The 23,630-nt window shown below is 38.2% G+C and overlaps 1 protein-coding gene across 4 annotated transcripts in view; it reads left to right on the top strand.

Annotated features, from left to right (window-relative positions):
- LOC131230990 (kinesin-like protein KIN-UA) overlaps nt 1–22,432 on the top strand; it is an 89,358-nt gene extending 66,926 nt beyond the window's left edge. For all 4 annotated transcript variants that reach the window (XM_058227035.1, XM_058227034.1, XM_058227033.1 and 1 more), the window contains 4 exons: nt 4,220–4,345; nt 7,513–7,656; nt 8,009–8,137; nt 21,771–22,432. In XM_058227035.1, the coding sequence (XP_058083018.1) occupies nt 4,220–4,345; nt 7,513–7,656; nt 8,009–8,137; nt 21,771–21,919 (548 nt within the window). In that variant the 3' untranslated portion in view covers nt 21,920–22,432. The remainder of the gene's footprint in view (nt 1–4,219; nt 4,346–7,512; nt 7,657–8,008; nt 8,138–21,770) is intronic.
- The last annotated feature ends 1,198 nt before the right edge of the window (nt 22,433–23,630 follow it).

The following is a 23,630-nucleotide window of genomic DNA, read 5'->3' as shown; positions in this document are numbered from 1 at the left end:
AATCCAAAAAAGGCATAAATACTACTTTTTTTTTTCAAATATTTGAAAAAAATGGCCATCAGAGCTTCTATTCGCCTAAATCGCTTCAATCTATGGTTTTAATCTTAAAAACTATAGTAAAAGTGGTCGAAATCTACTGTAGAATGATCTAGGAAAGTTATTGGAATGAGAAAAGTAAAAAAAAAAAGAGAGGAGAAAAATGAATTTAAATAGGAAAAAAGTTGTTTTTTTTTTTTTGTTACTATAACAGGGGTAATGGTCGTTATACTCCATAATGGCCATTCGGTCCCCGTAATGGCTACTATGGTCCAAAAAAACCAATTACCCAATTTCACTCTCATACGCATAACAGTCACGACCGTTACTAATATGTATCGGCCTTTATGGTTGTATCGTAATGGATACAGAACACCTTGGTATTTTGCCATTCCACTCTATTTAGGACCGATTCCTCAATTAAACAATAGATTGTCAAATCTTTTCTTGCTACCTAAACCCTTGCCCTTTTAGGCTCTCCCCTTGCCCTTTTAGAGCCTTCAACTTGGACCAACTAACTTCAAACCATGTAGTTCGTGGTCTCCATTGCACTAGCCAAACCATCTAATTCTCTCAAATGTGTTCATTTCTAATTCTATCCTTCATCTTTTTATCATCCATCTCAACATCCTCATTTTAGTTTTACTCATCCTATGAACATGTTTGATTGCCCAACATTTTGTCCGACAAACAAAGGCTGGTCTTATGGTTGTCCTATAAAATCTCCCTTGCAGTTTGATTTGTATTAGGCGATCACATAAAACTACGTAGGCACATCTCCACTTAATCCACCCATCTCTAATTCTATGAACAATTATTCATAAAAATTGTCTAAATTTTGATATGCTTTGATTATAATGTTAGAGAGAGTTTGAAATTTCCCTGGCAAAAGGCTTTTGTTAATTTTGAGGAATAAAATACATTCCAGGTCGTAATTCGACACGAGCCCTCAATTGCATTCCCTAGGGAAAACCCCTTGATTAAATGTAAAAACCAAATAAAGCTAATATACATGGTACAGAGTAGCATAATGCAAATAATGCATAAAGTCCTAATGATGGGGACATCAGAGGGCCACTCGGGTGTACTAGAAACGGAGACGACCACCCACATCAGCGCAACTTTCTTTGTGGATGCGAGACGAGTTCCAGATGGGGCCCGCCGGGCCATTTTGAAGACCCCACATGCATTGGACGTGCATAAGGAAGACCCCACTTTGGGATGATGCATGTGGGCTACTTAGGAGATCATTTTAGTCATATGATTTCTATTTCGTGTTGATCCGACCGTTGGATCTTGTTGATCAGGCCATTGGGCTACCAAATCTTTTAGATATGGGCCCTTTGGATTCTGATCTTACTTTCTTTATGTTTTATTTATTTATTTATTTTATTTATTTTGTTATTTTTAAGAGTTATTTGATGGTTGAGGTTGATAACAAATATTTTAGTTTTCTTATTTTGGATGATGGGCCACTGCACTTAAGTGAGTGGCATAGTTGTAATTATGCTGGATTTTTAATTATAAAAGCACGAGGGGTGGATTTCCAATGCCAGTGGATATTTGAGAAGAAAAAAAAAAGAAGAAGAGAGAAGCTCTCTTGTGTGAAGGAAATTTCCTTCTTATTTTCTAGGGTTTTTTGAGAAACCCTCCCTTCCAATTAAATTACGGAAGGGTAGAAGCTTGTTTGGTGGTGGATTCCCCAAGGTGCATCCTTCATCTTTCTCTTATTCGAAAGGTATTCTTCTTCTTTTTCTCTTGTCTTCCACTTTCCCTTCCATTACAACATTCTAAATCCCAGATATTCAATTTCCTCTTTTTCCCAATTTCTAAAATTCCTAATTCTAAAATCCCTAACTCCCATGAACCCTAATTTTTCAAATTTCAGATTTTCCTCTTCCTAATCCTAATAATAAAACCTACAAATCTGTCCTTTGAGTGTGGAATGTGCCTATGTTAAATTGGAAGTTCTATTCTTCCACAAGCCTAGTTTTAATTGATTTATATTGTTTCTTAGCATGCGGGCATGTGATTTAGGTTAAATTAGATTTTATTTCCTATTGTTTACTCTTAATTACTTAGTGTGTTAGCTTCTTTTGTTAATTGAATTACTTTATGGACTCTTTCATAATTCCCACGTTGCATGTTAGCATTAAATCATGTGTCCTGCATCACCTAATCCATGTCCTTCATCTTCGAAGTGTCCAGATCATTGATCAGGCTAGGTGTCTTGACACTTCAAGGAACTTAACAGCCTTAGCGTTTATGTACTACATGGCTCCAGAAAATTTAGTAGCATGTTTGCCCTGCCCTGAGACATTTCAGAAACCTTGGATAGAGATGGTTGTAGCTGCTCTGTTGTAGAAAATAGTGAGTCAGCATGTAACCACTGGGAAGCACTACATGGGGTGTGACTAGGTTGATATGAGTTCACAATGCCACAACATCAAGGAGGCAAAACACAGTCAACGTGTGGCCAACTGGGCAATGAGCACCTTTTATGGTCAACGTGGACCAATTATCAAGGTCTTGAATAGTTAGCACGGAACCGTTGTAAGGGCCTCAAACTGTTAGTGCAAAGCCACTGTTGGAAATACGAAAAGCTTGTTTTAAAGCCATTGCTAGAATCATAGTAGTGGTGGTTGAGCAACTGCTAGAATGGTAGACAGTGTGGATCCATTGCTGTTTAGAAAGTTGGTGTGGAGCCACTATTCATAAGAATGAGTCTTTAGACTCCATTGAGTAAGTAATGAGTCCTTAGATTCCTCTGTTTTCACCTTGTCTCGATGCTTGACATGAGAAGGGAGATGTGAGCTTGCCTTCAATAGATCATGAGCTCAAAATGGTATGAACATAAGAATTTAGGCATTAGTGTGCTCAAAGAGGATCCAAGGGGATGTTTATAGGAGATGGGGGTGGTTATTTCCCTTGATGGAGCGCGGACTGAACTTGGAGTCTTCTTAAAGACTACATGAAGTCATATGGCGTTAACCCTTGGTTGAGCATGAAAGTGCAAAGTGGCCTTGTGCTGATCTTGGCATTGGGCATGGATCGAACTTATCTCTTTGCTACTGAAGAATGTGGTAAGAAGGGTTTGTGCTGACTTCTGATTGCTAGCGCAAAGTGGGAAATGAGGTCTCATGCTAGGCTAGAACCATTCTCCACCAAACCTTAGTTGTGTGGAAGTTGTTCCCCACTAACCCTTAGGACTAGACTTAGAGAAATTTCCATTGTTAACAACAATATGCTTCTCAACCTATTCGTTCGCATGAATTGTCGACCCAAGATATATAAAGAATGACCATTTTGGGGTACTTTTTGGTAAGCAATCTTAACTTCCTTGTTTCCATTTCTATTGTTTCTAAAATTGCATTCCATACGCTCCATTGTAGTTCAACATTTTGGAACCTTTAGATTCTAAAACACCCCTCCATAGTTCTAGCTTTGCGTTTACTCCCTCCCTTGTTTCGTAAATCAAAACTATATCATCTACTAACAACATGAACCATGGTTTCTTTTTATGTTAATGCCTCGTTAACTTGTCCATAACTGATGCAAGAAGGTATTGGGTTCAATGCCGATCCCTTGTTTAACCCTACAACAATTAGAATCTCACTTATCTATCCACTAGTAGTCCTCATATCCTCTTTTTTAATACTCCCTTGTACATATCCTTAATAATGTCAATATATCTTCTTGAGACTCTTTTCTTTTCTAACAACCAGTGTTCAAAGTATCGATATCACTACAAGTTTTGATAGTTGGGGATACAGAAACAATATTGATATCTCCAATAATATCGTCGATAACTGGAAATGCAGGGAAACATGGGGCAAATGGTGTTATTTTCAGTGGAATTTTAAGAGATGGTAAAATACACATATAGTTAGTGCAAGCCTGTATGCCTCCTTTATCCTTGTAAATAGGTATCATGATACTTTCCTCTATTTGTTGACATTTTCTTTGATCTTACAATCTTATTGAACAACTTCATCGGCCAGAATAAACCAATATCTCCCATGCACTTCTTAACTCAATTGGTATACCATTTGGCCTTGTGCCTTTCTTGCCTTCATCTTTCTCAAAGCTTAACTGTCAAAACTTACATAAACTCGTTTAGTTAGAACTAATGGTAGTTAATTTTCTATTGTAAAGACTAAGATATTGTTGTGTATGCCCACAGAGATGAATCAAGGCTTAATAATGAGCAAAGGAGGTGCACGACTATTAGCAAATGTAGCATCCAAAACAGATGATCCTCAAACTCTTCGGATGGTGGCTGGAGCAATTGCAAATTTATGTGGAAATGGTAAAATCTAGATGATGTTGATCAGTTTTGGTATCAAGTTCATACACCTGACAAGATTCGAGTTACATTCTGCTGTTCCCTTGCACATACCTTCATTTATCATTTTCTGTTCTAAAATCAATTTAACATTGGAGATGAATATTGGTTGTCTTGAGCTCTCTTGGGGTGCATCTCATATACAATGCTTTTGGGATTAATTTGTTGGGTATAGTAATCATGCCAAATTTTGTATTTAAGTTATCATGTTCATCATATATAGCTGTCATTGTATGGTTTACTATAATACATGGTCATGTATGATATTTCAATTAGTTAGAGAATCCTTTGTTTTTACTGAAACACTAGTTAGATGGGATCTAGCAGCCCTTTGGCCTGATAAGTAATATAATTTTTAGTCTCACATTTGTAGACTTCTAGATAAATGTGTGGGTATCATTTGCAATGAGATCTTTCATGTTCTTAAATATGTTTGATAAATTATATAATTTCTAATCTCACATTTGCAGACTTGTAGATAGTTGTGTGGGTATCATTTGAAATGAGATCTTTCTTGATCTTAAATAGGTCAAAAACACGTCTAAGGCATAGAAGATATTACTTTATCTAGTATAAAGTGGAGAGATTGAAGGGGAAGAGAACAAAGGAAGAGAAAGAGAAGGTGAAAATGTTTTAGGGCAATGAGTTGAGTATTAGCCCAAAAGTCTAAAACACACATTAACATGAGAGAATATAGTGCTCCACGGGAGTACATGGATAACACACATACAATTGCATATATTTTCCTATGCTATCCTTCAAGCTAGCGTATTGGATATCGATCATGCTTAGCTTGGAACACATATGAAGAAGATGATGATGATCAACATGGGCCACTAGACCCCCCCCCCCCCCACAAATCAGAAACAACATGGTGGGATACAAGCAAGATCTTCAATTGCTGCTTGCTTGTAGATTGTGCTTTTGTTGTCTATCGCAAACTCAACAACCATTGAGCCACCAAACTGCCATTTACATGCAAAATCCTCTCAGACACATACATGTAACATGGCACAATAGGTGAGTGAACTATACTCACAATAGTTGAGATGGGGACTACACCCACAAAGGCATATGAAGACCTGTGCATCACTTCACAACATGTGAGTGAACTACCCCTACAACTGATAACAAAGGCCAAATAAAGGAAGAAACAATGAATGGAAAAGGAAAGCTCTAGAGCCTGCAAAATTCCTCCTTGTTAGGTTGGGTCGAGCATTGCGTTAAACAGTTTTGCATTGTGCCACACCTAGAATACTTCACCTTCATTTGGTATAGATACTAATGCCAGACAATTACCGCTTGCTCTAAAAGCTCGAACTGATAGAGCATGGCGAATTAATCCCTTTATCTCATAGCCCATGCCCCACATCGCATGGGTTTGGACCTCGGCTAAACCCCCCTCGTGGGCCCTACCTCACATGGGTACCACCTTACATGAGTCACCCGCCTCACAAAGGCTGCCAACCTCGAGTGTGTCCCTGCATCCCATAGGCTATCCCACTCACGCTCGGTATGAAAATGCCCCCGCATTAATCACCCTCGATGAGGAGTCTTGAACATGAGATCTCCTACTCTAATACCACTTGGATGCAGGACAATTAACCTCTTGCTCTAAAAGCTCGAACTGATAGAGGATGGTGAATTAATCTCTTTATCTCATAGCCCAGGCCCCACATCACATCGGTTAGGACCTCGGCTGAACCCCCCTCATGGACCCCACATCACATGGGTACCACCTCACACGAGCCACCCGCCTCACAACGGCCGCCCACCCCAAGTGTGTCCCCGCAGTCCACAAGCTATCCCACTCGAGCCCGATTTGAAAATGCCCCTGCATTAGATACACCTACTGTGATGACTCAAAGCGCAGAAGGAGAACACAAAGGACACCTTCAAACTACTAAAATGCCTCTGCCACTAATCACCGTTGAAAACAACCCACAAAAAATTACGGAAAATTGCAATTACCCCTATGCGGCCAATGGTGGAAGAAGCTCATATCAACTAAATACAAACATTCTCAAATTACCCAAATAGCCATCATTCATCACACTTTACTGTATGTGGTCACCGAAGTAGAGCAATAATTCAAAACAATCCTCAAAACATGCTTATTTTTGCTTGTATGACAAAACAATTCCATAAAAAAACTTCATAGCTCACTTAAATCTCATCCAAATCACATGAAACTTGTTTTTGTAGTTGGAAAACAATTGACCTAGCCAGATACATGTGAAGAAACTCAGCATAAATCCTCAGGAAAACATTACAACAGAAAAATTGAAATATGGACCGTTTCTTGACATTTTCTATTTTGCGTGAAATACCCCCAACAACTTACCAAAAAATTCAAGAAAAAAATCATCGTAAATATTCTAAATTAAGCTCTTCCAGATCCCATATATATATATATGTGTGTGTGTGTGTGTATATATATATATATATATTCCCTTCAGAGGACTACCTAGCATAAAATGCCGAGTTACCCATATGGTCAAACGATGTCAACAATGGGCCCCACTATCGTAGGCGATGATCAGCCCAACAAAAATATTTTGATACTGAGTAGAAAGTGGAGAGGTTGAAGGGGAAGAGAACGAAGAAAGAGAGCGAAGGATAAAAAGTTTTAGGTCAACAAGTTAAGTTTTAGCTTAAAAGACTAACACATAGATATTACCATGAGAGAAACATATAGTGTTCCATAGAGTTCATGGATAACATGCGCACAATTACATGTAGTTTCCTACATATAATTGTTTTCTGACAATGAAGTATGATAGTCTTAATAATTGTCGATCAACACTATCATACCTATCTGTAAACAGGCTCATTTTTTTTTTTTTTTCTATACAATGGTGTGACTATAGTGTTGGTGATGTATCATTCCAAAATACGACGCTGGCATACATATCTGTAAATAGGTCCAGTGCTTTTACCGTCCATCCCTGTGATTTTGTATTACCGTGTCCCTTAATAAATAATTCATTCTTCGTAACTTATTCAGGGGTGAGCGCAAGATTGTACAAATAACTTTTGACTTCTAGGCGTTCTAGGAGCAATTTGTAGTTGAGAAAGGACATGAAATTGAAATATATTTTGCTGATGCGAAAATTTGTGATATTTGACAGAAAAGTTACATGTTATGTTGAAAGAAGATGGTGGCACCAAGGCACTCTTGGGAATGGTTGGATGTGGGCACCTCGACGTCATAGCACAAATTGCTAGAGGGATGGCGAACTTTGCAAAATGTGAATCACGAGGAATCAAGCAAGGTTCTATCACATTATTTGTCCTCTAAATTCTATCACATTATTTGTCCTCTAAATTCTTTGTTCAGAATGGGATATATTATCTTCATGGTTACATGTGATATGGTCATGATAAGCAATGGACTCAGAGCTTCCTCATACATTTGAATATTGTTTGTACTATCAAGCCACTTCCACTCAATTTATATACTACAAACATTAGAAATAACAAAAAACTGGATTAAAATATCTTGATGTCAACAGGATCTTTATTAGAAGTTATAATATAAACTTTTTTCCATATTTTATGTGCTATTACGGTGCATTTCTAGACAACCCTTTTGACAGAGTTAAATGTTTTGTCTTATTATTTCAGGACACAAGAAAGGGAGGTCATTTCTTATCGAGGATGGCGCACTTACTTGGATGATTGCTAATTGTTCTACTACCCCTTCTTCTTCTCGACGCCATATTGAGCTTGCTCTTTGCCATCTGGCACAAAACAGTAAGCTGCTCAATGTGTTTCTGATCTTTATGTTCTTCCATGAAAATTACAAATCTATCATAGGAGCACAGGGACAAGTACAATGCCATGGCATTGGCATTAGACATAAAATGTTGATCTCTGCACTATAGCTCTTGGTTTAACTTGTTGTTTGATTATATCATTATTTATACTTGTTGGTCAAAACCTATTCTCAATGGGATTCTCTTAATCACTTGCATCCTCATCTGCCACCTTTGCCATATGAAGTCACTTCTCTTGTTTTCGTGCTTTGTAAGTACTCCATTTTTCCTTAACACAACTATCTTTAAGTTGTCTAACACTTCGCTCACCTTTGTATGATTTCCTTTCCCTAACCTTTTTTTTTTTTTTTTGAGATACAGATGGCGAGATGAGTTCTAAGCCATAACATCCCCCCCTGAACCATCCACTGTTTATCCTGCCATCATGCTTTCACAATGGATCATGCTCACAACTTGCTATTTACTCTTCTAGGTTACTTGCACTTTGCCTTCTATGTTACCTCCGTCATGAGAGTGCAAAAACCAGGAGTATATCTGTTGTCAAGTTGAGGCCTTTCCTAATTTGTCTGAAAGCAGACCTCAAGATCCACAAGTCCAATAGTCGGATACAACATCACCTTTCCCAAAAGGACTTATAGACTGATTGAAATGGATTGGTCTTTCATAGAAATCAATGTTCTTTAGTGACTAACCTTCCAAAACATGAATTCAATGGTTTCACTTTACTGAGAAATTGATGATCTTTTGCTATTAACTTCCATATCTGATCCAACCAGTTATCAATGTACTTAAATGTTTGGTATATTTTGACCTTTAAACGTTTGTACCTTAGAAGGATAAGTACCTTAATGAAAGCCTTCCTAAAAAGTTCCTCGACCTCTCACATGTTTTCACCTCTGTAAATAGTCATTACTAGTGTGTGGTCAATTACACAAGAAGCCATAGTTCCTCTACCATTTTCACTACACACATGTATGAATGTATGTCTGTATGTATGCATGTATGTACATGTATGCACACAGGCACATGCACAGAAGCATACACACACAGGCATCATTTATGGGTGTGTGTGTGTACATGCATGCTGAACATTCTGTAAAGGCCAATCCTCAACATTTTGCTGCTTATCCTATCAAACATGCATGCAGTGATTGTTTAAGATCATAAATGCCCTTTCCAGTTAGCACACTTTCCCTAGCTATAAACCTTTACCACAAGAGGAAAACCTGGAGTACACAAGTATTCTTCCACGTATATATTCCGATGAAGATAATGTTGTGATTTTCGAGAGAACTTTTCAAAACTTAGCTTTTAATAGTTTAGAATCAATGCCATTTAGATATAAACAAATTTCTAAACCCTAGTTTGAATGGTTCAGATCATACCTTTAGGCCATGAGATTTTGATGCAATGAATCGACGCTATTCCTATTCTGACTGGCCATCAGTTCATACAACAGAAGATATTAATGCCCAATGATGCAATGGAAATTAAATGCCCAATGGTGGAGATTAATCCATCCTGACTCGTCATTAGTTCATCATATCACACAGGATGACCATAAACTAATCCCTGGTTGTGTAAACCTGTTGAATATTTCAGGTACTCAATAATATGGAACAGTAACTCTCCAATCAGCCATCTAGGCCATCATGTCCATTCCATTCTTTCCCCAAGGCACAAAAAAGATTTCATGGGAATTAGTATAACCCATTAACTCGTCCCAAGTTTCCAATGACAATTAATATCAAATCACTTACAAAAGTAAGTCACTTATGACCTTGTTCCATTCAACAATCATCATCATCATCATCATAGTGGGTCACTTAAGACCTTGTTCCCTTCAACAATCATCATCATCATCATCTAAGCCTCATCCCAATTAATTGGGTGGGCTACATGAATCTTGTTCTGCCATTCCACTGTATTAGGCGCCATAACTTCAGTCAAACCATGGGTCATTTTTTCTTACCATCTCCACCCACATCCTTTTGGGCCTTCCACTTTGACCTTTCAAAGCCTTCAACTTGTACTAACTCCTAATTAGCATAGTTCCTACTCTCTGCTGCACATGACCAAAACCATCTAAGTTTACTTCCCTCATCTTATTAACTATTGGTTCTTTCTCTAAGTTCTCTGGAATGCATTCATTTCTAATTCTATCCTTCTTCGTCTTTCTAGTCATCCATCTTAACATTCTCATTTCAGCTACACTAATCCCATGAACACGTTGTTCCTTAACTGCCCAACATTCTGTGCCATAAAGCATGGATGGCCTTATAATTGCCCAACATTTTATCCATTCAACAATTAATTGAGTCAAATTGGTTTCTCAGGGCACACAAAACACCAACATATAAGTGTTTTTATTTTAAATTATTTTATTTCTTTATTTATTTTACATTGGCCACAACTTAGAAACAAATAAGGACAGTACATATAGGTTGTAAAGAAAGATTTCTTATCATCGGTACTCTAAATGAAAGGCCTAGGTGAGATACAGTTAATTCTAGGAAGGAAGATAAAGGTAAGGGTGTACGTATGAACGTACATACATACATACATGTATGTACATACATAGATGTATACATTCAATGATTATATGTATGTATGTTGCGTACATACATTTATGGGTACATAATTTTGTATGTATGTATGTTTGTTAAATTATACTTTGAAAAATGAATATTGTATTGATAACTTAATCTCTTATAGGCAATTGTACCACAACAATCATCTTTCCCACCAACATGCAACATGTCTAGGAAATCACTACCATGAAAATGATAGGCCCCACCATGAAAATCACCTTTCTTGAAAATTAGGCTGATCCACTCTCTAGGTGGGCCCAACTTGTATATTGAGTCAAACTGTCAGTTTTCTATTGATTCTAATTGTGCAGCCCACTTGATGGGCAGACCAGCCTGAAATTTTTGCCAGATGATTTTCATGCTGGGGTTTACTACTTTAATGGTAGAGATGTACTACGCAAGTGGCATGCTGGCTGGAAAGATGATACAGTACCAGAAGTTGTGGTAGCTTTCCTATTGGTGATTGCTTCTGTATAGTAAAATGTGCACATAATATCTCTAATCATTAGAAATATACTCTTATAGAAAGTTAGATTTTCTTAGGGCCTGTTTGGTAGCATGGATTTGGAACCCCAAACCCCTTGGATTTGAAATCCTCCTATTGTGTTTGGCACCCTGGATTCAAAATCCCCTGTAATCCAAAAGTAGCTATGCATAGTATATTTACAGGAGTTTGAATTTAATTACTAAATCAACTTTAATATCTCTAATTAGTGTACGTATGTAGTGTTTGACACAATGGTTGTAATAAGTCCATTGAAATATATACTTTGCCCGAAAATGATGAAATTCCAAGTCTCGGATGGGCCACAAGCACAAGATGACATCCAAGACTTTCACCGTGGATTTCAAACCCTCTCTACTTTATGGTGCCAAACATACCAAGGGATTTGAAATCCCTACAACTGCACCCCCAAAAAAAAAAAAAAAAAAAAAAAAAAAAATCCATGGTGCCAAATGACCCCTTAAAATCTTTATAAACATATAATTGATGTTAAGCTTCATAAATTAGAGGTTATATGATTGGTTGTCTTTTTTTGGTGACAAAATGGTGCCCACAAATGCATATAGGAGATAAATATCAACATATCTGTTTGAGAAAGAGAAAAAGATGGAAAGAAATGTGGTTCCTAGGAATTGGAAGTGTGAAATACCCCCCCGGTACTTCAAAAAAGAAACGGTATGCTCCTCACTAATGACAGTATGCTCACCTTAGGTTCACCAATAATATGAAGGGAGAGGCTACATGGTCAAAACACCAAAGACAAGGTGGGCCATACGATTGGATTGTACGCCCTTGTTACCATCACCTAGTTGGGTTGTATAATTGTACCTATTATCAATAATAGTTATGATCTTGTAAGTTTTTGGATTCATACTTCTCCAACCTTTTGTGTGTCATATCCCACAAACACATACTACGCATCCTTTGTTGTATGGAACATGAAAATAAAATATAAAATATAAAATTGAAGACATTAAAATAAAGCTCCAATGCTTCTCCTTGTACAACAACTCAGATGGTGACTTGTTGTGATTAGAATTAAAGAGGAGATCAATTTATCTTATGCATCCACATCGTGCTGTCTCCTTCCACCTTGGCAAAATTTTTGGCATGTATCCAACTAGTATTTCTGATAGATGCCTTCAAAGTTATGCTCTGTAATGCCATTTTGTTCCTGTCTTCTTAAACAAGTCGATTACCTTAATACCATGCTTACAACAAATGTCATGAGATTTATTTGACATGTGTCCTGCTCTATACACCTCAAGTTGTTTTAATGATGCCCAAGATGCTCTGTAAGATCAGAATGGTCAGTTCTTTCAGTAGTGAGGTACACCAACCTACTCATAAGCCTTTTATGTGTGGCTATCTTTGATTTCATCATTTGATAGTTGATTGATTTATTCAAGTAAAATGACATATTACAAGAATTCCAATACTTTCAGGGTAAGTCAACACATTCCTCTTCATTTCCTAGACCAGGCAACTTTAAGTCCCTAAGAGTTTCTTTAGATTTCATGTGGCTTTTAGTTTCAAATTTTAACTCGAGAACAAGTTTTTGATTGAAAAGTTTATCTTGCCTCTGAAATCCATGTGAAGATTGGAGCTCTCTCTCTCTCTCTCTAGATGAAAAGTTTATCTTACCTCTGAAATCCATGAGCTCTCTCTCTCTCTCTCTCTCTCTCTCTCTCTGGTTGAAAAGTTTATCTTGCCTCTGAAATCCATGTGAAGATTGAAGCTCTCTGTTGGACGTAGGCCAGTGGGGCCCACTTGTGAGCAATCACTAGTGGGTACGTCCCATGTTTTCTCCGGTCTCTTCCTTTGAATTAAATTTCAAATTCAAATATGAATTTGATTTTTAATTGAAGATAGGAATTTGATTAGATTTTTTGGCCTTATCCCAATCCCACCCAAACTCTCCTTCCTCTGTTATAAAAAGGAATGCGCTTCTCTTGTGTAAGGCAATTGAGTCATACGATAAACCGAGAGTATATAGAGAGATATTATATGCGCTATAGTCTGTCCATCTTAGCTTGTCCTTGGGACGATCTGATCCATAGATCGCAATCTGGGGCCACTTATACCGTAGGATCAGAGGTGTGAATAGATCCATCTATTCCAGTAGTAGATAGGCGGGCCATTAGATCGTCAATCTTCTGCTTTGTAAAGGTTCCAAACATCGTGTAGACCGTCAGATCTTGAGGACTCACCTTCCGTGCTTCCCAACAGTGGTATCAGAGCGAACTCAACGACGGATCTTCGATTTATAATTTTTATCTAAAAAGGTAAGTGGCCCTTTTTTTAAAATTATTGGATTCATGCTCCTGGCTTCTGAAATGTATAAGATCAGTGTGCACTGTGACTCTTGATATGCAAATATGCACCGAATGGGACTACATAGATGTGCATAGATATGCATAGATGTATACACATGAGACTGTGTACATATATATGTGCACATGTGACTGTGTACATAGATGTGCATGATGTAGCCATACAGAACTATTTTCATGTATGACCGTGTACATAGATATGTATGATGTAGACACTGCATACTGTATTTCGATATATGTATATATATATATATATATATATATATATATATATATATATATATATATATATATATATATATATATATATATGTATATATATATATATATAAGGCCCTTTGACGTGAATCTTGTATCTGTACACACATGTATATTTACACATATTTGTACACATGTTGGCTGTACACACATGTATTTATATACAAGTTTAGCAATAATTACCATGGCTTTTGTACACATTGGCTACTGTATACATGTTCTTTTGTGCACATGTTGTTATGTACACATGCCAATATGTTGTGCTGTACATATGTCAACACGTTGTTTCTATTAACATATAGTTTACAGCAACACGTTCCATGTTATATGATGTACTATAACACGTTGGTTATATGTTGCATATTGTTGTATGATGTCCTATAACATGTTGCATTGTTTCTGTTAACATGTTGTTTACAGCAATACGTTAGCATGGTGTTTACACATGTAGTTTATATATGTACACATGGAAGGATATAAATTGTTCACAGTACACATGGATGACTTACTATACACATGTGATATAGTTGGCTGAATATAGATGTAGGCCATCTGTGCACGTATAAAGCATGCAAGAATAACACATGTAATGCAGCCTACTATATCATTAAACATATTAACTACAAGCCATATGTTAACGTGTGAGGAGGGCTGACGTGTTGTACTATAACTAAAATATATACATCATCATATGATTGTACGTGGAAGGTTTCCATTTAAGAAGGATGGAATGGTGGGGTCCACTAATGATGTCATCTTGGGGATCCGATTTGTTCATTATTTTCTCTGTATCATTTCATGATATAGGGTTAAAAATGAGGCAGATCCACTATTTTGGTGGACCACACCACATGAGTATATGTTAAAGTACTTTAAAATGCAATACATGTATATATTCTAACGTGTTAAAATACAATATGTCAGCCTACAAGATGTTCATCATACCTCAGTCTACATGTATACATCACACGTTTCCTACATGTTGTACGTCAACCTACATGTTGCTGTACCTGGTGCTGTACACGTTGCTATTATAAATCCAACATGTTTAATGGTACACATCTGATACGTACATCTGTTGAATAATGATATGTACGTTTCACGTGTGAAGTAGATGGCATATGTGTGAAATAAATCCAAAAATCAGCTCGTGGCATGTGAAGCAGATAGCACATGCCTCCCTGCTGTGTGAAGCAGATAGGCTGATGTGCATCTCACGTGATTAGCTAACGTACACGTGTTGGCTGATGTACACGTGCAACAACTATGTTTTAGTTTTGCTAATTCTACATGTATAGATCTGTTGAAAGATCTACGCACATATTTGTTGAATTCATGTTTAATCTACAAAACAATAGTGTGGCCCACATTCAGATATGTTGCAACCTGAATGTGTTATCCTGAGTTTTAGATTTGATCATATATATTTTTTATGAGTTGATGGACACATATAAAGTATGTTGTTTCCTTTAGTATATCTTCTTCACTGTTGATCTAAAGCTCATTAGTGATCGAAACGATCATCAACTATGATGATCAATGTTGATGAAAGGATCCATCATCAACAATGATCATTATCGGTAATGATCGGATCCATCACTAATGGTCATGATCACAGGTGAAGATAGAACTCTCCTGATATCTTAGCACTTTATTTTTCATTCTAATGATGATGTTTATATATGTGATATAATTAGGCTTGATGTGCTTAGATCTAAGCCCCCTTATTTTTCATTGGAAAATATAGAAAAACTTAGTGCTTAGATACTCCCTATACACATAAAAATAGGTTGTGCATAACCTGAGTGGGAGTGTATTCTCCTCCACCAAATGATGCATGCAACTAAGTAATGGTAGGTTGCACGTTATATAAAAGCATTAAATCTCATCTTAAAAGGAGAACTTGATTGTTCTACACTGCCCATTCGGGTATGTGGACTTTCAGATCTCATTAAGATGCGTTTAATACTTTTATACTTTGAAAATTTGTATAACACGTACAAATGCTGATGATTAGTGTCAATACCTTAGATCATAGCTAAGTAGTGATACTTATGCAATGTAGAGATGACTACCAAAGCGTTAATCACTGAACAACTGAAAGGACAACATTTCGATGGCAACAACTACGAAGACTGGTCCTGCACGGTGCGATGCCTTCTGGACGAGGACGACATATCTCACACACTCGATGTAGTTCAAGAGGAATCCATCCTGGCTGAAAACGAGAATTTACAAGAACATAGGGTTGCGATGACTCGCTATAATAAGTGGCGAAAACAAAATCGTTTAGCCCATAATGTCCTTCTTAGTACTATGCACAAATAACTCATACCTACGTATGAAGTGCATGAAACCGCTAAGGGAATCTGGGAAGCACTGACAAATGCCTACATGCAAAAGTCAGATGCGAGAGTTAGGGCAATGGAATTAGAATTCCAGGAGTACAGGATGCCTATCGGCTGCCCCATCAAAGATCATATTCGTAAGATGGAGCAAATGATAGGTGCCCTTAGGAATGTTGGGTGTAAATTGACTGAAAATTAGAAGATTATAGCCATGCACCGTTCCTTGCCTGAATCTTGGGCCCAAATCAAAAGAATTCTGAACCATACTGATTCTATCACTATGTTCAGAGACTTTTGTGGCCACTTGGTACGTGAGGTTGAAATGAATGCAATTCAGCCAGGTTCGGCCAAGGCCTTTATAGCAGAGACCCATAAGCGGAAAGCTAACAATAAACGGTTCAAAGCTCGCAAGAAGACGAAGAAGAATAATCAAGAACAAAAGACCACAACACTCCTCCAAATCTCAAGAAGGGGAATGAAAAAAAGAAGCAGAAAAAGACAAATATAGTCTGCTTTCTTTGTGAAAATTCTGGCCATTATGCTCGGCAGTGTGCCCACAAAAAGGCGATAATTTTTCAGTCACATGATACTTTGTATGTAGGCGTTTGTTCTAAAATCCTTTCCATTGATACTATATCTAACGAGTGAATTTTGGATTCAGGCGCAACAAAGCACGTGATACAGAGTCATCGAGGACTCGAGAAATTCTGGCCTGTAGCTAAAGGAAGTTACAAGCTGTACATGTGCAATAACGCTATTGAAGACGTACTAGGGATTGGCGTTTTCCATCTCCGTACGCGCATAGGGCAAACAATAATCCTTCGTGATACTTTTTTTTGCACCAGGGATACGTCAGAATTTAATTTCTGTTTCTATGTTATTATTTGATGGTTTAGATATTCGATTTTTCGGGACAAGAGTTTCTTTAAGACTGAATAATCTCATTTTTATATGAGAAAATTTAATTTCAGATTTATTTATTCTAGATGTAGATTGTGATAATGCCCCTCTTGCTTTATCTGTTATGTCAAATAAAAATGTAGTATCTAAATCTCAAAAATGGCACGCGAGGCTAGGTCACATCGGAAAGGATCGTATGACAAGACTAGTACGTTTTGGTCTGTTAGACTCCTTATCCAAAGTTGATTTGCCATTTTGTGAACATTGTGTGTCCGGGAAGACTTCGAAGAAACCATTTCCCAAAGTGGCTAAGTCCAAGGGCACACTAGAGATAATCCATTCAGATATCTGTGGACCCTTTAATTTACATGCCAGAAACAGATGTCAATATTTTGTCACTTTCATTGACGATTACTCGCGCTATGGATATGTGTATCTCATCTCACACAAATCTAAGACTTTTGATTGTTTTCTTAAATATAAAGCTGAAGCGAAAAATCAGCTTGAGAAAAGGATTAAAATCCTTCGATCTGATAGCGATGGCGAGTATACATCTGAAACGTTTAAGTCATATCGTGAAAACGTTGGAATAGTTCGGCAGTACACAATGGCTTACACTCCACAATAAAATGGTGTTGCAGAGAGAAGGGATAAGACACTATTGGACATGGTTAGATCGATGATGGCACAAGCCAATCTCTCTACCACATTCTAGGGAGACGCACTGTTAACAGCCGTATACGTCCTTAATAGAGTCCCATCCAAATCCATTCCTAAGACTCCATATGAGATGTGGTCTGGGAGGACTTCTTCTCTAGCCAACTTATGCCCTTGGGGATCTTTAGGATATGTTTTGCTACCTACTAAACATAGAGATAAACTTGATAGTAAAATCATTGAATGCGTATTCATAAGGTACCCTATGCATTCAAAGGGATACGTTCTAGTTTATGAGGACCATGGACGATGGATTGAGATAGAATTCCGAGACGTGACCTTCATTGAAGATAGATACCCAAGCCGAATGAAGCAAAAGGTTCCGTTAGAATTTTTTGAAATACCTGATGTATCTCAGGAGAGTGGGAGTTCTGCTTTTCACGATGATAATGCTCCTATCGTTCGTCAGGACAGTGAGAGGACATCTCAACAGGCTCTGAGTTATGTCGAAGCGAAAGAGGATTGATTTCTCGAAGATACTTCGATATTGAGGGGCAAACATTCTCTTGCGTTGCAGTTGATGATGATGAACCTGATTCGTATCAGGATGCATTATTATCTTCTAACTGGGCCGATTGGGTGAATGCTATAGAGAAGAGATCGCTTCTATGGAGAAGAATAAAATCTGAGAACTTGTTGATCTGCCTTCCAATCGCAAAGCGATAGGTAATAAATGGATACTTAAGATCAAAAGAAAGGCAGATGGTACAGTGGACAAGTATAAAGCACGATTGGTTGCTAAATGTTTTACACAACAAGAAGGCATGGATTATGAGGAGACTTTTTCACCTGTTGCAAAGTTCTCCTCAATCCGCATGATCTTGCCCATTGTCGCAATTTTAAACTTAGAGTTATATCAGATGGATGTAAAGACCGCATTCTTAAATGGTGACTTGGATGAAGAGATATACATGCAATAGCCCATGGGTTATGTGGACAAAAAACATCCAAAGAAAGTCTGCAAGTTGTTGAAATCTATCTATGGGCTGAAGCAATCTTCAAGACAATGGTACATGAGGTTCCACTTGGCCATCACCACTTTTGGATTTACGATGAGTGAAGAAGATTATTGTGTATACATGAAACGGTCTGAAAGATCTTTTCTGATACTATATCTATATGTAGACGATATCCTGTTAGCTGGTAATGACATACAATTGTTGATATTGACTAAAGATTGGCTATTCTCGAACTTTGAGATGAAAGACCTCGGTGAAGCCAACTTTATTCTTGGGGTAAAAATCATCAGGGATCGCCCTAAGAAATTTTTAGGCTTGTCTCAAGCAACCTATATACAAAAGATCTTAGAGCGGTTCAGGATGAAAAATTCAAAAGCTATTGAAACCCCTATGGATAAAGCTATCAAGCTAGACAGGAAATCGTATCCCTAGACTGAAGCCGAGAAATTGCTTATGTCCTCAGTACCTTATGCAAGTGCAGTAGGGAGCTTAATGTATGCTATGCTTTGCACTAGACCTGATATTAGCTATGCAGTTGGCATAGTCAGCCGTTATCAGAGTAACCCGAGACAGTCTCATTGGCAAGCCGTCAAACGTATATTTCGCTATCTCAGAGGAACAAAAGACCTAATGTTGTGTTATGAAGGCACAAGCCTCGAACTCAAAGGATATTCAGATGCTGCTTGGGGTAATGACGCCGACGAGGGAAAGTTTACTTCAGGATATGTATTCTTACTCGGAGGAAGAGTTATCTCATGGTCGAGTAAGAAATAGACACCCACAACTCTTTCATCTATGGAAGCCGAGTACATTGCATGTTGTGCTACAGTTCAGGAGTGTGTATGGGTTCGTAGATTTCTATTGAGTTTGGGTGTTGTACCGAGTGTTCGTTAGCCTATATCGTTAAAGATATACAATACTTCTGCCATTGACTTGGCAAATGACCCTAAACACCACCAGAAATCTAAGCACATTGAAATAAAGTATCATTACGTCCGTAATCAAGTGAGAGATAAGAAGGTCGCCCTCAGCTATATTCCTACTAAGGAGATGATGGCTGATCCCATGACGAAACCTATAGCTAGAGATCTATTTCAGGTTCACGTCAGGCAGATGGGAGTGAGGAAAGCTTGACTGATGTACTTATTTTGTAGTACCTTTGATCTTTCATTAATGAATATTATATTTCTTTTATTCAGTATTGAACACTAATATAACTAGGTATGAAGATCATCAGCATTTATCTTGAAATCATGTAGGATTTCTATTTTTGTCGGCAGGCCGGTCACCCACTCGCATGGGTTGACCAACCTTGAATGTACAAGAGAGGTACATTTGGGGATATGTTTATACATTGAGGTATGAACTTCCCTTTATTGTGAATAATAAAGGATGTGGATAGGAGTGAGTCGTATCCGCCTACAATCTTATAAAGATTGAAAATGAGATTGATAAAGTCGAATAACATAATCACACCATTCCGTTACATGCGATCAATGTTATGGCTTGAAATTAAAGCCAGGTTATGAGGTTATGAGATGAGTCGTACCTCATGTAAAATGACCTGCGTATTGTAGACCCGACATTCACCTAGTATTGTCTACTTTATGACGTGGATTGTAGCAATGTGCTAGGACCTATTACCTACAGATCGCTTTGATTCGATCTAATCATTGCAACGTGCGAGTAACCAGTCCCGTAGGTGACTCTTGTGTATATGAGGATGGGATTGAGTGTCGCTACTTTAATGTACTATGACGAAAGGTCTTTGATTGGCCAGACTCAGTTACGTTAGGAAAGTGGCTTGATTAATTCTAAATTACACATCTGCGTGGGGAAGATCCCGTGACAGCTACACCAAGTTTCTAGAACTATAAATACACACTTGAAGACTTATCCGCCAGCAGTATCGAGTTGTTTTTATTAGACTTTTGCAAACAATATTTTTCTTAAAGCATATATATAAGTATTGCTTTAAATTGGTTTCAATCGAAGTTTGTGAAAAATCAAGTTTTTAGAATAACTCGATAAGTTGGATAAGTGCGTATGTTGGCCAAGTACTCCAGGTTGGGAGTCAACTCCATCCGGCGTGGTCATGCGGCCTAGGACAGGCATTGCAAAGCTTGGGTTATTGAGTACTAGTTAGGTGGTCATTTAGTACTTAAGCACCTGTGAGGAGATTATGGTGATCTAGCTGGTCCCACGCCTCTGATTCTTTTGATCGCGATGTTTGGTTCTTTGTTTGTTATTAGGCAAATTAGATGGACAAATTTATGTGCCTATCCCACAATGTGATTGAGTGAGAGATGTTGGACATAGGCCAGTGGGGCCCACCTGTGAGCAATCACTAGTGGATACGTCCCATGTTTTCTCTGGTCTCTTCCTTTGAATTAAATTTCAAATTCAAATATGAATTTAATTTTTAATTGAAGATAGGGATTTGATCGGATTTTTTGGCCTTATCCCAATCCCACCCAAACTCTCATTCCTCTGTTATAAAAAGGAATGCGCTTCTCTCGTGCAAGGCAATTAAGTCATATGATAAACCGAGAGTATACAGAGAGATACTGTGTGCGCTATAGTCTGTCCATCTTAGCTTGTCCTTGGGACGATCTGATCCATAGATCGCAATCCGGGGCCACTTATACCGTAGGATCAGAGGTGTGAATAGATCCATCTGCTCCAGTAGTAGATAGGCGGGCCATTAGATCGTCAATCTTCTGCTTTGTAAAGGTTCCAAACATTGTGTAGACTGTCAGATCTTGAGGGCTCACCTTCCGCGCTTCCCAACACACACTCTCTCTCCCTCTGGTTGAAAAGTTTATCTTGCCTCTGAAATCCATGTGAAGATTGGAGCTCTCTCTCTCTCTCGTGCTTGTAATTTTCATCATGCATTTATTTATTATACTGTGTTTATCATACCTGTTTCACGTGCCTGTGTTTATCTTCATAAAAGATGCAATGAGTATATAACTATGTCACTATCTCGTTTTCTGCAGAGGATAATGCTCAGGATTTCATATCCAGTGGGGCACTCGAGGAACTCATTCGTATATCACGTGAATCTTCCCGAGAAGATATACGTAACCTTGCGAGGAAGTCACTCAACATGAACCCAACATTTCTAGAGGAGATGCAAAGAGCCTGACACAATGCTGGTATTAACTTACCACCACCCATCCTTTTTGTTATTAGCTATCATAGGTTGGATATTGCGTGATGAAGAGATATTCCTGGCAGAGATGCACCGATACTCAGTTGCCTCAGTTCGTGCAAGTGGGGCCCATAGTACAGTGATGCAGACTGTTCGTCTGTTGGATCTCACCGTGAATGTATCATCCACCTATAGTTTCCTTGATAGGGGAAACTCTAACTTTCAATTTGTGGCCTGCAAACAGGCAGTTACGAGAGACATATGGTCTGGATAATTGAACTATCAGACCCACTTTTACAAACTGAAAACCTGAATATAACGCATATCCTCTTCCCGAGGATCCTGTTTCCACCATGTTAGCAATGTTCTTCGCACGGTGGATCCTTTTTGTAATCAAACCTTTTCATTTTCTAGTGTATGTCTAGACACGGATCCAATATGTATTTATCTTCCCTTATGAGGAAACAAAAAAGACAATCCAATGAATATATCATGATATCTTTTGAAGTTCTCCTGTCCTGCTGTATCAAACTTCTGTCTTCTACTTGGACGGAATGCTAAATTTCCAGATGCCACACCTTCAAGCGCCAAACACAAATGTACCTGTGCTGGATACTTGGCACAGATCATACATTCACACTGTTGGTTATACCCCCTCATTGCATTTGTCCTAATCTTAAAAGTCAAGATGGGCCGCACATAAGGTGAGCCTCACATGCAAATTGAGTTCAAGCCGTCGGTTTTTTTTTTCCTAACCTGTTGTATCTGTATACATGTGTGGTCCACCTGATAAATGTACCTGGCCTTTTTTTTTTTGGGCTGATGAATAATCACCACTGGGACTAACCTGTGAACATTCCAGACATGGTGGGTCCAACGGTGTATATACCGTCTCAGGAATTAGGCTGGCCCCCTTTCATCATGTGGGTGCAGTTTGTGAAATGAATTGATAGATGAAAATCTGGTTAGTCTCATCATCAGGTGGGCCACGGCAGCTATGAGGTGAGCCCACCTGACGGACACAGGTTCTTGTTGCATTATGGCATGTCAACTGGTGTGAGCTTTACAAGCCTAAAGATGGTTTTTATCCTGGTAACATGGTGAATCAAATCCTCTTTTAATCGATGGTATGATTCCTACGGGCATGTAAGGCTGGGTCATGGTCAACTTTCGTAGAGCCATTTACTTACTGAGCCATTATTCATAGTGCCTGTTTGAAATTTAGCATATGATCTCTACTCGCCATAGGTGGACCTCTACCCTGCTCAGGCGGGCCCTGATATGAAAATTTATAAATCTAGACCTCATGGCTCATTTGCTTTCAGGTCGAAAATTCAGGCGTGGGCATGAGACCTAGTTGCCTGGAATCAGGCTGGAGCCTACTAGTTAATGTGCTAGGCCCGGTAACCCAAATGACCACGTCCAGCCCCTAGTTTAAAAATCCAAAAGCCCAAATGTTGACTTGACTTTGTGGTTACTAACAATAAATTAAAAATAGTAGGAATGGGAAAAAAAGATCTAAATTAGTTACCTTCTATATCAGTATTATCAAATGAGTAAGAAAAAGCAACTATATATTGCATTGCCCGCTGGCTGAGAGTGCTGCCCCTCCTACAGAGGTCCCGAGCTCCAACTCAAATCTTGCCAAGTCACTCTAATATTCAAGATTAATAGTGTGGGCCAATGCTAATATCATACCTTTGAT

This window comes from Magnolia sinica, chromosome 17 (genome assembly GCF_029962835.1).
Source record: "Magnolia sinica isolate HGM2019 chromosome 17, MsV1, whole genome shotgun sequence".
NCBI lineage: Eukaryota > Viridiplantae > Streptophyta > Magnoliopsida > Magnoliales > Magnoliaceae > Magnolia > Magnolia sinica.
Note: the sequence above shows the minus strand (reverse complement) of the source record. Positions and strands in the feature narration are given on the sequence as shown.